This window comes from Oncorhynchus keta, unplaced genomic scaffold (genome assembly GCF_023373465.1).
Source record: "Oncorhynchus keta strain PuntledgeMale-10-30-2019 unplaced genomic scaffold, Oket_V2 Un_contig_20057_pilon_pilon, whole genome shotgun sequence".
In the NCBI taxonomy this organism is placed as follows: Eukaryota; Metazoa; Chordata; class Actinopteri; order Salmoniformes; family Salmonidae; genus Oncorhynchus; species Oncorhynchus keta.
In genome coordinates this window covers 357,086-368,722 of record NW_026281800.1, presented here as the reverse complement: position 1 = coordinate 368,722, position 11,637 = coordinate 357,086, and the positions used below count along the sequence as shown (strand labels likewise).

Here is an 11,637-nt window from a genome sequence, read left to right as displayed (position 1 = left end):
ACGATGCTTTGTGGGTGTCAGTTGTTTATGTGTGCAGAGGGTCCCTGGTTGAGCCCGGGTAGGGACAAGGGTGACGGACTAAAGTTAAACTGTTACAATTAGTTAGTAAAAAATAAAATATCAGATTACATGTAACCAGTTACTCCCCAACCCAGTCTGCGATTGTAACATTGATAGCTATTGAATGTGTCTTACCTAGTTAAATCCTGTATTTATGGTAAATACTCAAATGTCTCTCGGACCCATTATCCTAGACTACATCATGTATTTGTTCGTCAACAGTTCAAATAGTGCTTGTTTTAGTCTTGCTGTAGGGGTTACGCAATGTTCAAGGAATGAATCACTGTAGATAAGACTAAATTAGTGGGTCTACTGTACTACTATTGCCCAGCTATCTCAATCATATTCCCTGTTTTCAACCAAGACTAGCTTTAACCTTAACCTAATCTATTCAACTGGGGACATAGAACCTTAACTCTCAGGAGAAAAATATTGATTATGAGACCACTTGGATGATTTTAACACATTTTCACATTCATTTCAAAACAATACAATTTGTATTGAAAATTCATTTTATTACACTGAGTAATAAATACATACAAAGATGCAAGTGTAACAGAGGTCAGTGTGCTGCTAACAGCTTAGCTTCCTCCACTGTCCGATTGCCCCGTATTGGGCTAGAACCAGTGATCATCTGCTTCTCAACGCACGTGACTGCCCTCCTTGTAAACGTGCAAACCGATTATTGAGCCATTACAAAAAGGTACACCTTGGATGGCTCCCATCAGCGACAATTCCAGCTAGCTGTGGAGTGAGTTTACGGTATGTTCTTAACTCCTACATAAGTAAGAGCATTTATCATTAATATCAAAAAAGAACCTCAACATGAATGAACCATCGTATTTGGCACTTTTCTGTCCTTCACTTGCTCACCCATGTGTTAAAAGGGTCTGGAATTAAGACCAAAGTCTATCAAAAAAAGAGTTCATCTCCTAGTCTAACCCTGTACAAGCCATGCAATGTCTACAATTAAACAAAGGCCATGGTTGACCTGTACATTTGCATGCAAAAATCACTATTTGTTATAAATATGAAGACAGGAAACTGTGACCCCAAAATGGGGCATAAGAAAAAAACAAATCCTTCTAATTCTGAATTCTATTCTGGTGTCCCCTCTCTCTCCCTTTCTCTAATTTTAACCTTTCAGAAACATTTTCTTGACCTTTTTAACCATCCCTCGTTTTTAATTTGTATTCCTATTTTTAGAGGATGTGCCATGCAGCAGTCTTTTACATGGTGAGTGCGAGTGTTGGGTGTTGGTTCTTCTGCAGGAGAGCGTAATATTTCTGTAGCTAGGACCTGGCATTTCTCTCAGTCTCTGCCAAGCACTCCCGCACCAGTCCCCTGGCATGGATGATACCTTTGGCGAAGAGGACACACCAAAATTAACAGTCATTCACTGACTGATAACTCTCTAACCAAGTTAAGAAGCGGACTATTGTATAGTCTAGAATATGCAGTTTGTTTCAACACACAATATAAGTATTGTATTAGTACAGAGGTTTCCACATTACCCCGTTTTAGTCTCTCCATGGCGCTCTTGCTGCCGGCGTAGGTGGGACGGATCTCCTTCCCCAGCTCCTCGATGATGGCCAGCAGCTCTGAATACTTACTCTGGGGCACCTGGTTGCCGCTGGATCCCTGCACACGGGGACAAGAGAGAGACAGATTACCAAAGGGAGATACATATGATGTAACAATTCATTTCTAATAACATGGCAATTTTATTTCCTGCATTGTAGAAGTAGCAGACGCAATGTGGGTGTCTTTCGGTCTGTGAATTCCTGTACCTGTGAGAAGCCCAAGGAGGGCGGTGCGTAAACATCATTCACCAGCGGCCTGTAGGACTGCAAAGTGGCCAAGTTGGCTGCAGACGGAGACTGGATGTTTCCTAGGATGTTTCCAACTGTTGGGAGACAAATACATCTAGGGTCAAATGTGATATTACAGATAACAGATAGTATAAAACAGGAGGAAAATAAGTTAATACAAATTCTACATATTGCATGTTCACATCGCCAACAATGCCCACAGTTGTCGTGGGCATGTTCTTCCCAATGCAATAAGCGTGGTCAAACACTAGATGTCCTCGAAGGGTCATAAAATAATACCCTAGTAGATCAATCAACAGCTCCGCGAGAGAATATCATGGAGGAAGCGGAAAAGGGCTGACTTAAGAAGCCAAAGTGATACATTTTTGTCACAATGTAACGATACCCTCCAGGACAGAATAGGACACAGAACGGGTATTATTTTTCGAAACAAGGGATTTCACACCTCTGCCCTTGTTTAGCCGATGCATATGAGGATGGGGCTTTTTTTTACATTAGTAATAATGGCGGATATGAATTAGCCTAGCGCTCAGGATCTGACCCTATATATATAACTGGACAAAAACTACAGTCTTTCTGCAGGTATTCTCCGAAACCCCGGTTTTAACACTCGATTTAGCGGTTGGATGGTTGGATTTTAACCGATATTTTTCCCTTACCCTGGTTCCCGGAAGTTCCTGGAATGTGCTGGTGGACATTGGGTTTGTAAGACATTCCGAGAGACATAGTAAATTAAAGAAATAAATTTGACCCGAAATTCGGTGAAGCGTCTGTCTCACTTTTTGTTTACAGCAACGGCACCCGGCAAATATGGCCGTCACTTTATATTGACACCCACAATGCACATATTCTATCACCACAATAATCAATTTGGGATAATCTGCCCTAAAATGTTTCAAACAGATTTCAGTACATTTTAAAATATTCCTAAATGTTATATTTAAAATTACTTTATGTAATAATTCACGTTGATCCCCCCCTACTTTTTATTGAAATGCACTGTAAATCCTCCTGCTCCACAGAACACATGAGCAACTTTGTTGCCATATCTCTGGACCACGTGGAACTTACATTTTAGACGAATTTGAAGCGTAATGGATGGACCATGCAACTATTTCATGAACTTCTTGAACATTTATTAATTCGTCTCAATTCCATTACTCCGAAAAAACAAATTGTCAGGTTTAAAACAATATAATGTGCCTATAAAAGCTCCTACATGTGATACTGGTGTGTGTAAAGTTTAGCCTATATAGACGCAGCCAGTTAAACTGTTCTTTAGACGATGACTCATGCAACAGTATTGCTTTTGCTCGGCAACACCAATTGGTAGTAGACCACCACAGCAGAACGGAAGAGGATATGAAACAGAAAACCAACTACATTGAAGGTAACCCGTCTTTGTCTGGGGAATGCATCCATTGTTCACACTTTTCCCTCCCAGAATGCCCCTCTGCTCTAATTATTAACAGCAGACATCTCCACTACAAGGCATGTGCGCACTGGAAGCCCCTCTTCTGAACTTTCTCCCGTCCTCTTGACCACGGTGTTATTTGGCCCGTGCTGACACGATGTAACGCCTCTCCAATTCGAGATGACGCGGTCAGGCTTGACCATTGGTGGACCGGCAGCGGCCAAGTTCTATGCCCCAATCATAACTTTCAGCCTCATTATCTATAGGAAGTTGTGGGAAAGTACAGACACAAAGTGATGGCCTGAGCTCTAAACACAAAAAAAGTAGTGGTGACATCATTGGCACAGAGTGATGCTTCTTTCATTAATAGCTCAAAATCCCGTTATGACTACAGAGTACATACAGCACATAAAACATTTAACAATAAGTATATACAAATATCAGGAATAAAAAAATAAAGTGAAACTGGATTCAAACTTTCTCCTTGGATTTATTGGTCATATGCAAGAGGTAGAAATCTTGCACTCAGTTAAATCATTTAATACAGATTATTTGTACAAATCAGTCCGAAGTGCAACTCGTGCAAGGATGAAACACTGTCCAAGTGTTTAACAAACGACTATGTAAGCAAAAAACGTCTTATTTCCAGATATGACAATATACACATTGGTATACCAAAAGGAGTATCCTCAACTCAACAGGCTGACCGTCATAACTAATTACAGCACTCCAAACCAAGAAAAGCTTTTAGAAATTCTTCAGCCCCCCCCTGTGCATCATGTCTCAAGTGATGAAAAACTGAAATCAGATGTCAAATTACCAGGGGCCAAGCAGTAATGTTACTGACTGGTGGAGAATGGAGGTTAGGTTCCAGTTCAGAATCAGTGAGGGAACAAGTGCCCAACCCCCAAAAACTCAATACCGCTGACTCCTAGGTACTTCATGGATATCTAAAGGATCAGATAGATATGAGTGAATATGCTAATGAGATCCACCTCACCCTCCAAGGTGCTATCGTTACCACATTGCATACACCTATCCAATCCACGCCAGCACATACAGGAGGTAGAAAGAAGCAAGTGGTCGGTTTGGAATTCAGCAACAAACTCTTTCTTGAATACTAACTTTTACTGTAGCAGTATTAAACAGCTTGTATCGACAAACAAGATCTATGACCTTCACAGTACAGTTGTATAATACCACTCCAGGATTGTTATCTGCTGTAGTTTGCCGTAGAGTTTGACAGTACAAGATGTTGAATCTGACGCCACATATTAAAACAGCCCGTGCCCGGAAATCTTTTGAATGCAGAGGAATTAATTTAGGAAAATAAACAGGTATTTTAAACCATACACGGTCACAGTTCTTAATAGTCAAGCTGTAAAAACAACTGCAGGTTTACGGGATACACCCATGTTTGATACACTTGTTAGTCAATGAAATAACACCCTATTAGCTATATGGTGCACAACGTACAGGTAGTGCGCTATCTAGGGAATAGGGTGGCATTTTAAGACTTGAGTCATGAGAGTAATTACTAAAATGAGGAAAGAAAGCAGTTGATGTGTCATGCATCTCAGGTAGACCGATTAGAAAATGTCAGTTGGCATGAAAAAAAAAAAAAAAAGGGTCACTAAAGCTTAACGAACCCCTGAGCACTGACCGGTCACCAGAAGAAAACAAAAACCTAGGTGACGCCCACTCCAGCTTTCAGTACAGAAGGCAGTGGTAGGAAGTCACCAACAGAAAGCACAGGGCACATTTACACAGAGCTTAGAGGGGGAGGAAAGAAAACAGAAACAGTCAGGCGTTATAATTATGCCTCTCTTCTCCACTGACATGCGTCCTCTCCCCCCTTCATCACCACAGCCTCTTCTAAATCTTCAGCTCTGAATCTCAGAGGAATAATAGTAGTCAAGCCAACTCCTCGAGCGAGACAGTCTCTTCTTTGGACATAAACCCTGAAATCTTAACACTGCCACCGCGGTTAAGCTACAGGGAGAACCACAACTCAGCGCTCGCAGCACCTCAGGTTCCTCAGGAGGAACGGAGAAGGAGCTAGGGAGAAGAGGGGTGGGGGTGGTGCTGCTGCTGTCGTGCCACAGTGCGGAGGTGGAGATCCAGATTGAAATATGGTCGTATCCCATCAGGTCGGGTCAAGAACCCAGGGCTTAGAGGCAGAGATGGGGTCGGAGCCCATCAGGTCGGACTGGGTGATGAACCCATGCTATGTGTTGTGTACGTGGCTGAGGCTCTGAGGGTGCAGCTGCTGCCACTTCTGCTGCTGCTGAACAGCCAGTTGCTGAGACTGGTCAGATGACGACAGGATGTTGGTCAGAGGAGAGACGCAGTTCGCTGGAATGATCAGGCCTGGACACAAGAGACGGAAAGATATAACCACATTCGCTAGCGTCCACATAGTTTAACCTCATTTTAACTTCATTTAAAATTTCAATTGTTGGGGAGGAGAGCAGCTTCTACTTTGGTAGATCACATTAAAGTGAACATTTTCAAAAGGGCAAAAGAAAATATTCTTCCCAAAACTCTTCAAAGACTTCCAGCATCAACTTACCCACAATCCTCTGCCCGTCCTCTGTTCTGAGGCGGACGATTTGCATCTTGACATTAGTTCCGCTGACGGAGGCCAGGACCCCCTCCACCTTGGTCCACACGCTGAGCACAGAGCCACACAGCACATAGTACGTCCTGCAGCGCAGACCCACCTCACACTGCAGACCCACTGACGCCTTCTTACAGTTACCACGCCTGGAGGGAGGAGAAAGGGTTTATAAACACACGATTCACTTCTTTCTTGACTAGTTCATACCACTATACTAGTAAAAGCTTAAAGCCGGATAGTGAACTTGATGACTCTGCCAAAACCACCACTACAACGCCAGTCATTGGAGAAACAGCACCTACCAGTATGCATGAGCGCAGATCTCAGCTGAAGACTTGTACTGGTCAATCCAGTGCTGTTTGGCATCATCTGAGAGCACCTTTTTACACTTCTTCTTGATGTCAGCGTAGGCTTCCAGTTTAAGCTGTTTTCCCGTATTAGGTCTATAGACCAGGAACAGCCTCTTCTTACTGTTCACCTCCTGCACCAAGATGGCCGTCTTCTTGTTGTTCCTTACCTAGGAATCAGCCAAATACAGCAGTGTTACAACTAGAGTTTTTTTGTTTTACAATGTTCTTAGATACATTTTATGGCACAAAACAAATATACAAACGTAAGCAAGGTTTGAAATGATTATGCTTTCGTCAAATATTATATTAGTTTGGGCTTCTTGCGTCCAATTCGCAGCCTACAATTTGTATTTATTTTTTGTAATTCTTACTCCCTTTTTTCTCTCCAATTTCATGATTACGATCTTGTCTCATCGCTGCAATGCCCCAACATGCTCGAGAAAGGCAAAGGTCGAGTCAAGCGTCCTCCGAAACATGACCCGCCAAGCTGCGCTTCTTAACACCCGCTTGCTTAACCCAGAAGCAAGCTGCACCAATGTGTCGGAGGAAACACCATTCACCTGACGACCGATGTCAGCCTGCAGGCACTCGGCATGCCACAAGGACTTGCTAGAGCACAATGAGCCAAGTAAAGCGCGCCACACCCCCCCTCCCCGGCCAAACCCTTGCCTAACCCGGGCGACGCTGGGCCAATTGTGCGCCGCCCTATGGGACTCGCAGTCACAGCCGGTTGTGTGGGATTGGACCCTAGTCTGTAGTGCCGCCGCAACACTGCGATGCAGTGCTTTAGACTGCTGAGGCACTCAGGAAGCCCTACAAATTTCAAATTACGTTCCGGCCACCTGACCAGCAGTTCAAGAAAAAAATAAATCTTCCCGTGGCTGAATCTAGTTGATGATCCCTGATGTATGTAAAGTTTGCCAAACTCAGTTGAGAAGACATGAAAGTTGTTGGTCTTTTGGTACCTGTACATAGAAGCCATCATCTGGTCCACTCTGCTCGGCCCAGGCATGGGTAGCATCCTCCCAGGACATGCCTCTCTCCACACTCACCTGAAAGACATTAGAGACAGTATTTACAACATGGAAAATGGCTACCAGTCCATTGGTGATATAAGATAAGAATTCCAGGTTAAACCAGTTTCTGTTGTCGCCTAGTGGGAAAAACAACAGTCAGTCGTACAGTGTAGAGCTCTACATGTCCTGAGGTGGAGTAGCCTGGAGTCAGGAACTTCTTGGCTTCAATCTTCTTCACCTTCTCATCCCCAGAACCCAGGTCTACAAGACAAGATAAACACCATTCTAATCAGTTGTATAATACTGCAGGTGTCATGCCCAGTAGAGTCCCTCATTCCCAGTAGAGTCCCTCATTCCCAGTAGAGTCCCTCATTCCCAGTAGAGTCCCTCATTCCCAGTAGAGTCCCTCATTCCCAGTAGAGTCCCTCATTCCCAGTAGAGTCCCTCATTCCCAGTAGAGTCCCTCATTCCCAGTAGAGTCCCTCATTCATCTGATTTAACAGGAGAAAAAAAGGAAAAAAAAGTTCCTCTCCAGTCTTACCCAGGATGCCCATGTCGTAGCGTCCGTTCTTCTTGGCGTTCTGTATGACAGCTGCCAGAGTGTCAGAGAAGTACTGGAACAGAGCGTTCTGCTCCTGCACTGCCATCCCTAGGATACGGTTCAGGAACTTCCCTATGTTGTTGTAGTCTGGGAAGGAGAGAGGAAAAGTGTTATGTACAGCAAGAAGCATACAATCTTAGACTTCCTATTGTAATCTGACAAGGCTTAAAGTTCAAGCCAGTCTCACCTTTGTCCAGAGACAGAATCCCTGATCGGTCCTCCACATTGATCAGACCCACTCCGATCAACCCATGACGGATCTCTGCCAGAGAACAGGATGAAGACCAGATCACGCCAGATGAAAGTAAGACCACAGCCACACACCAGAAAGGTTAAGTCAGTTTTTGGGCTGAGTCATTCAAGTGTGGATAGACACTATGAAAGAATCCCCAGTATCAAGCAGGAGAATGCAAATTCCCCTGGCTCAAAATAGGGATGGGCAAATCCACAATAACAGAATGATGCCGAGACTCAGCATCAAGGAATACCTTTAACAATTTCCACTGGAAAAACGTACAAAAAGAAACGCACTTTAAGTAGTGTTGTCACGATACAAACGTTTGACTATTGATATGATACCAGGCCAAGTATCACAATACCGAGTTGTATCGCGATTCCCCGGACGCTTGTTCTTATTTTTTCAACATTATGTGCATTTGCCACAACACTCCTGGCAATGATAGTCACACAATACAACACATATTGAATTAACTTCACACGGTATAATAGAATACGGCAAAGAATCGCTGATTTGCTCATATTTGCAAAGGCCTACCTATGATTTGGCTGGAGGATTATACATAACGATCTGCATGTGATTGTGGCAATAAGGGGAAAACACTGCATGAGCCCTTCTTTACTCTTCAGTTGACAGACACTCAAGTCTCCCTCTCTCACACACTGCTCTCGACCAAATGTCAAAAGTCACCAAAACAGAATTTAAGGCGCACCAGAAATACACAGAACAAAAATGCAACAATTTCAAAGATTTTTGTGAGTTACTCGGAAAATCAGTCAAATTGAAATAAATTCATTAGAACCTAAATCTATGGATTTCACATGACTGGGAATACAGTCATGTTGCTCACAGAAAAAGAAAAATCAGTCAGTATCTGGTGTGACCACCATCTGCCTCATGCAGCACGACATTTCCTTTGCATAGTTGATTAGGGTGTTGATTGTGGCCTATGGAATGTTGTCCCACTCTTCAATAGCTGTGCGAAGTTGCTGGATATTGGTGGAAACTGGAACACAGTCGTAGACATTGACCCAGAGCATCCAAAACATGCTCAACTGATGACATATTTGGTGAGTATGCAGGCCACGGAAGAACTGGTAAATTTCCAGCTACCAGGAATTGTGTACAGATCCTTTGCAACATGGGGCCGTGCATTATGTGCCAACATGGGGATTGCAACGGCACGACAGTGGGCCTCAGGATCTCGTCATGGTATCTCTGTGCAATAAAATTGCCATCAATAAAATGCAATTGTGTTCATTGTTTTTGTAGCTTATGCCTTGACCCATGGTGGCAGTGGAGCTCTCTGTTCACAACGTTGACGTCAGCAAACCACTCGCCCACACGACGCAGTACATGCTGTCTGCCATCTGCCCGGTATAGTTCAAACTGGGACACATCCTCAAAGAGCACAAACTGGAGAAGGTGAGAATTCTCTCTCTGAAGTCGGTTACGACGCCGAACTGCAGTCAGACGACGAGCACGCAGATGAGCTTCCCTGATTTGGTTTGACAGTTTTTGCATAAATTATTTTGGTTGTACAAACTGACAGTTTCATCATCTGTCCGGGTGCCTGGTCTCAGAAAATCCACCAGAAGAAGCCAGATGTGAAGCTCCTGGGCTGGTGTGGTTACATGTGGTCTACAGTTGAGGCCGGTTGGACGCACTGCCAACTTCTCTAAAATGACGTTGGAGGCGGCTGATGATAGATAAATTAGCATTAAATTATCTGGCAACAGCTCCGGTGGACATTCCTGCCAATTGTACGCTCCCTCAACTGGAGACCTCTGTAGCATTGCGTTGTGTGACAAAACCGCACATTTTAGTGGCTTTTTATTGTCCCCAACACAGGTGCACCTGTGTAATGACCATACTGTTTAAAAAAAATCCTCACTAAACAAAATTGGGATCTTTTATTTCAGTCGATGAAAAAACAAAAAAACAAAACACTTTACATGGTGCGCTTATATTTTTGGTCAGTATAGTTTAGGCTTACCTTCGGCCTATACTAATCCTACCTTTGAAACACATCTCATGACTAGCAGACCCTTCTCCTTTATTCCTGTGCAAATCAAATTTGCCTAGACCTACTGTCAAGTAAGCAGATTGGCTGGCTAGCTAGCAAACAACATGACTGAATTGTCTATCAAACCAGTAATTAACGACCTGGGATTAGTTGAACTGCCCACGATATAAAATGCAGGCGAAATCACTCAGAAAGAACAAAGGTACGTGCAGTAATATGGATCATATTTCTTCTACAGACATGCTTGTAACTTAACTATAAAGCTGCAAGCATGTCTGTCGCGAACCTGTGCTATATTTATCCTCTCGGTCACTCAGGCTGTGTGACAGCAAACTTGCAAAGCATACTCAGACTGGCCTATGCGATTGGTTATACCAGGTGATGAAATTATACAAATGTATCAACTTAGATTGGTGCAGCATGCAGAGTGATCTATCAAATGCACATGTATCCCCACCCGCCATCACAGCGAAATTACAGTACCAGTCAAAAGTTTACACACCTACTCATTCAAGGGTTTTTCTACATTGTAGAATAATAAAGACATCAAAACTGAAAAAAGACATGGAATACAGAAGCGCAAAGCAGAAGGGATGGCATATCGCTGCAGAATGCTGTGGTAGCCAAACTGGTTAAGTGTGCCTTGAATTCTAAATAAATTCAGACTGTCACCAGTATAGCACTTCCACAGCATCATACCTCCATGCTTTACGGTGGGAAACACACATGCGGAGATCATCCGTTCACCTTCTCTGGGTCTCACAAAGACATGGCGGTTGGAACCAAAAATCTCAAATTTGGACTCATCAGTCCAAAAGGCCAGATTTACACTGGTCTAATGTCCATTGTTCGTGTTTCTTAGCCCAAGCAAGTCTTCTTACTGGCATCCTTTCGTGGTTTCTTTGCAGCAAGTCGACCATGAAGGCCTGATTCACAGTCTCCTCTGAACAGTTGATGTTGAGATGCGTCTTGTTACTTGAACTCTGTGAAACATTTATTTGGGCTGCAATCTGAGGTGCAGTTTACTCTAATGAACTTATCCTCTGCTGCAGAGGTAACTCTGGGTCTTTCTTACTTGTGGCGGTCCTCATGAGAGCCAGTTTCATCATAGTGCTTGATGCTTTTTGCGACTGCACTTGAAGAAACTTTCAAAGTTCCGTATTGACTGACCTTCATGTCTTATAGTAATGATGGACTGTCATTTCTCTTTGCTTATTTGAGCTGTTCTTGCCACAATATGGACTTGGTCTTTTACCAAATAGGACGATCTTCTGTATACCACCCCTACCTTGTCACAACACAAGTGATTGGCTCAAATGCATTAAGGAAAACATTTCTACAAATTTAACAAGGCACACTTGTTAATTGAAATGCATTCAAGGTAACTACCTCATTAACTGGTTGAGAGAATGCCAAGAGTGTGCAAAGCTGTCATCAAGGCCAAGGGTGGCTACTTTGAAGAAACTTAAGTATAAAATAT

General features: G+C 43.3%; 2 protein-coding genes across 4 annotated transcripts in view; both read right to left on the bottom strand.

Annotated features, from left to right (window-relative positions):
• Positions 1 to 553: 553 nt before the first annotated feature.
• On the bottom strand, positions 554 to 2,719 carry LOC118387823 (cyclin-dependent kinase 2-associated protein 1-like). The gene is made up of 4 exons (XM_035776579.2): positions 2,552 to 2,719; positions 1,851 to 1,966; positions 1,575 to 1,701; positions 554 to 1,420 (listed from the first exon to the last, which is right to left on the bottom strand). The coding sequence occupies exons 1-4, from the start codon at positions 2,616 to 2,618 to the stop codon at positions 1,353 to 1,355; spliced, it is 378 nt and encodes a 125-aa protein (XP_035632472.1). The 5' UTR covers positions 2,619 to 2,719; the 3' UTR covers positions 554 to 1,352.
• Positions 2,720 to 3,776: 1,057 nt separating this feature from the next.
• LOC118387822 (protein strawberry notch homolog 1-like) overlaps positions 3,777 to 11,637 on the bottom strand; it is a 29,386-nt gene continuing 21,525 nt past the window's right edge. For all 3 annotated transcript variants that reach the window (XM_035776577.2, XM_035776578.2, XM_052504641.1), the window contains exons 26-32: positions 8,081 to 8,155; positions 7,834 to 7,980; positions 7,459 to 7,553; positions 7,242 to 7,328; positions 6,229 to 6,443; positions 5,879 to 6,072; positions 3,777 to 5,676 (exon numbers count right to left, since the gene is read on the bottom strand). In XM_035776577.2, coding sequence (XP_035632470.1) covers positions 5,534 to 5,676; positions 5,879 to 6,072; positions 6,229 to 6,443; positions 7,242 to 7,328; positions 7,459 to 7,553; positions 7,834 to 7,980; positions 8,081 to 8,155 — 956 coding nt within the window. In that variant the 3' untranslated portion in view covers positions 3,777 to 5,533. The remainder of the gene's footprint in view (positions 5,677 to 5,878; positions 6,073 to 6,228; positions 6,444 to 7,241; positions 7,329 to 7,458; positions 7,554 to 7,833; positions 7,981 to 8,080; positions 8,156 to 11,637) is intronic.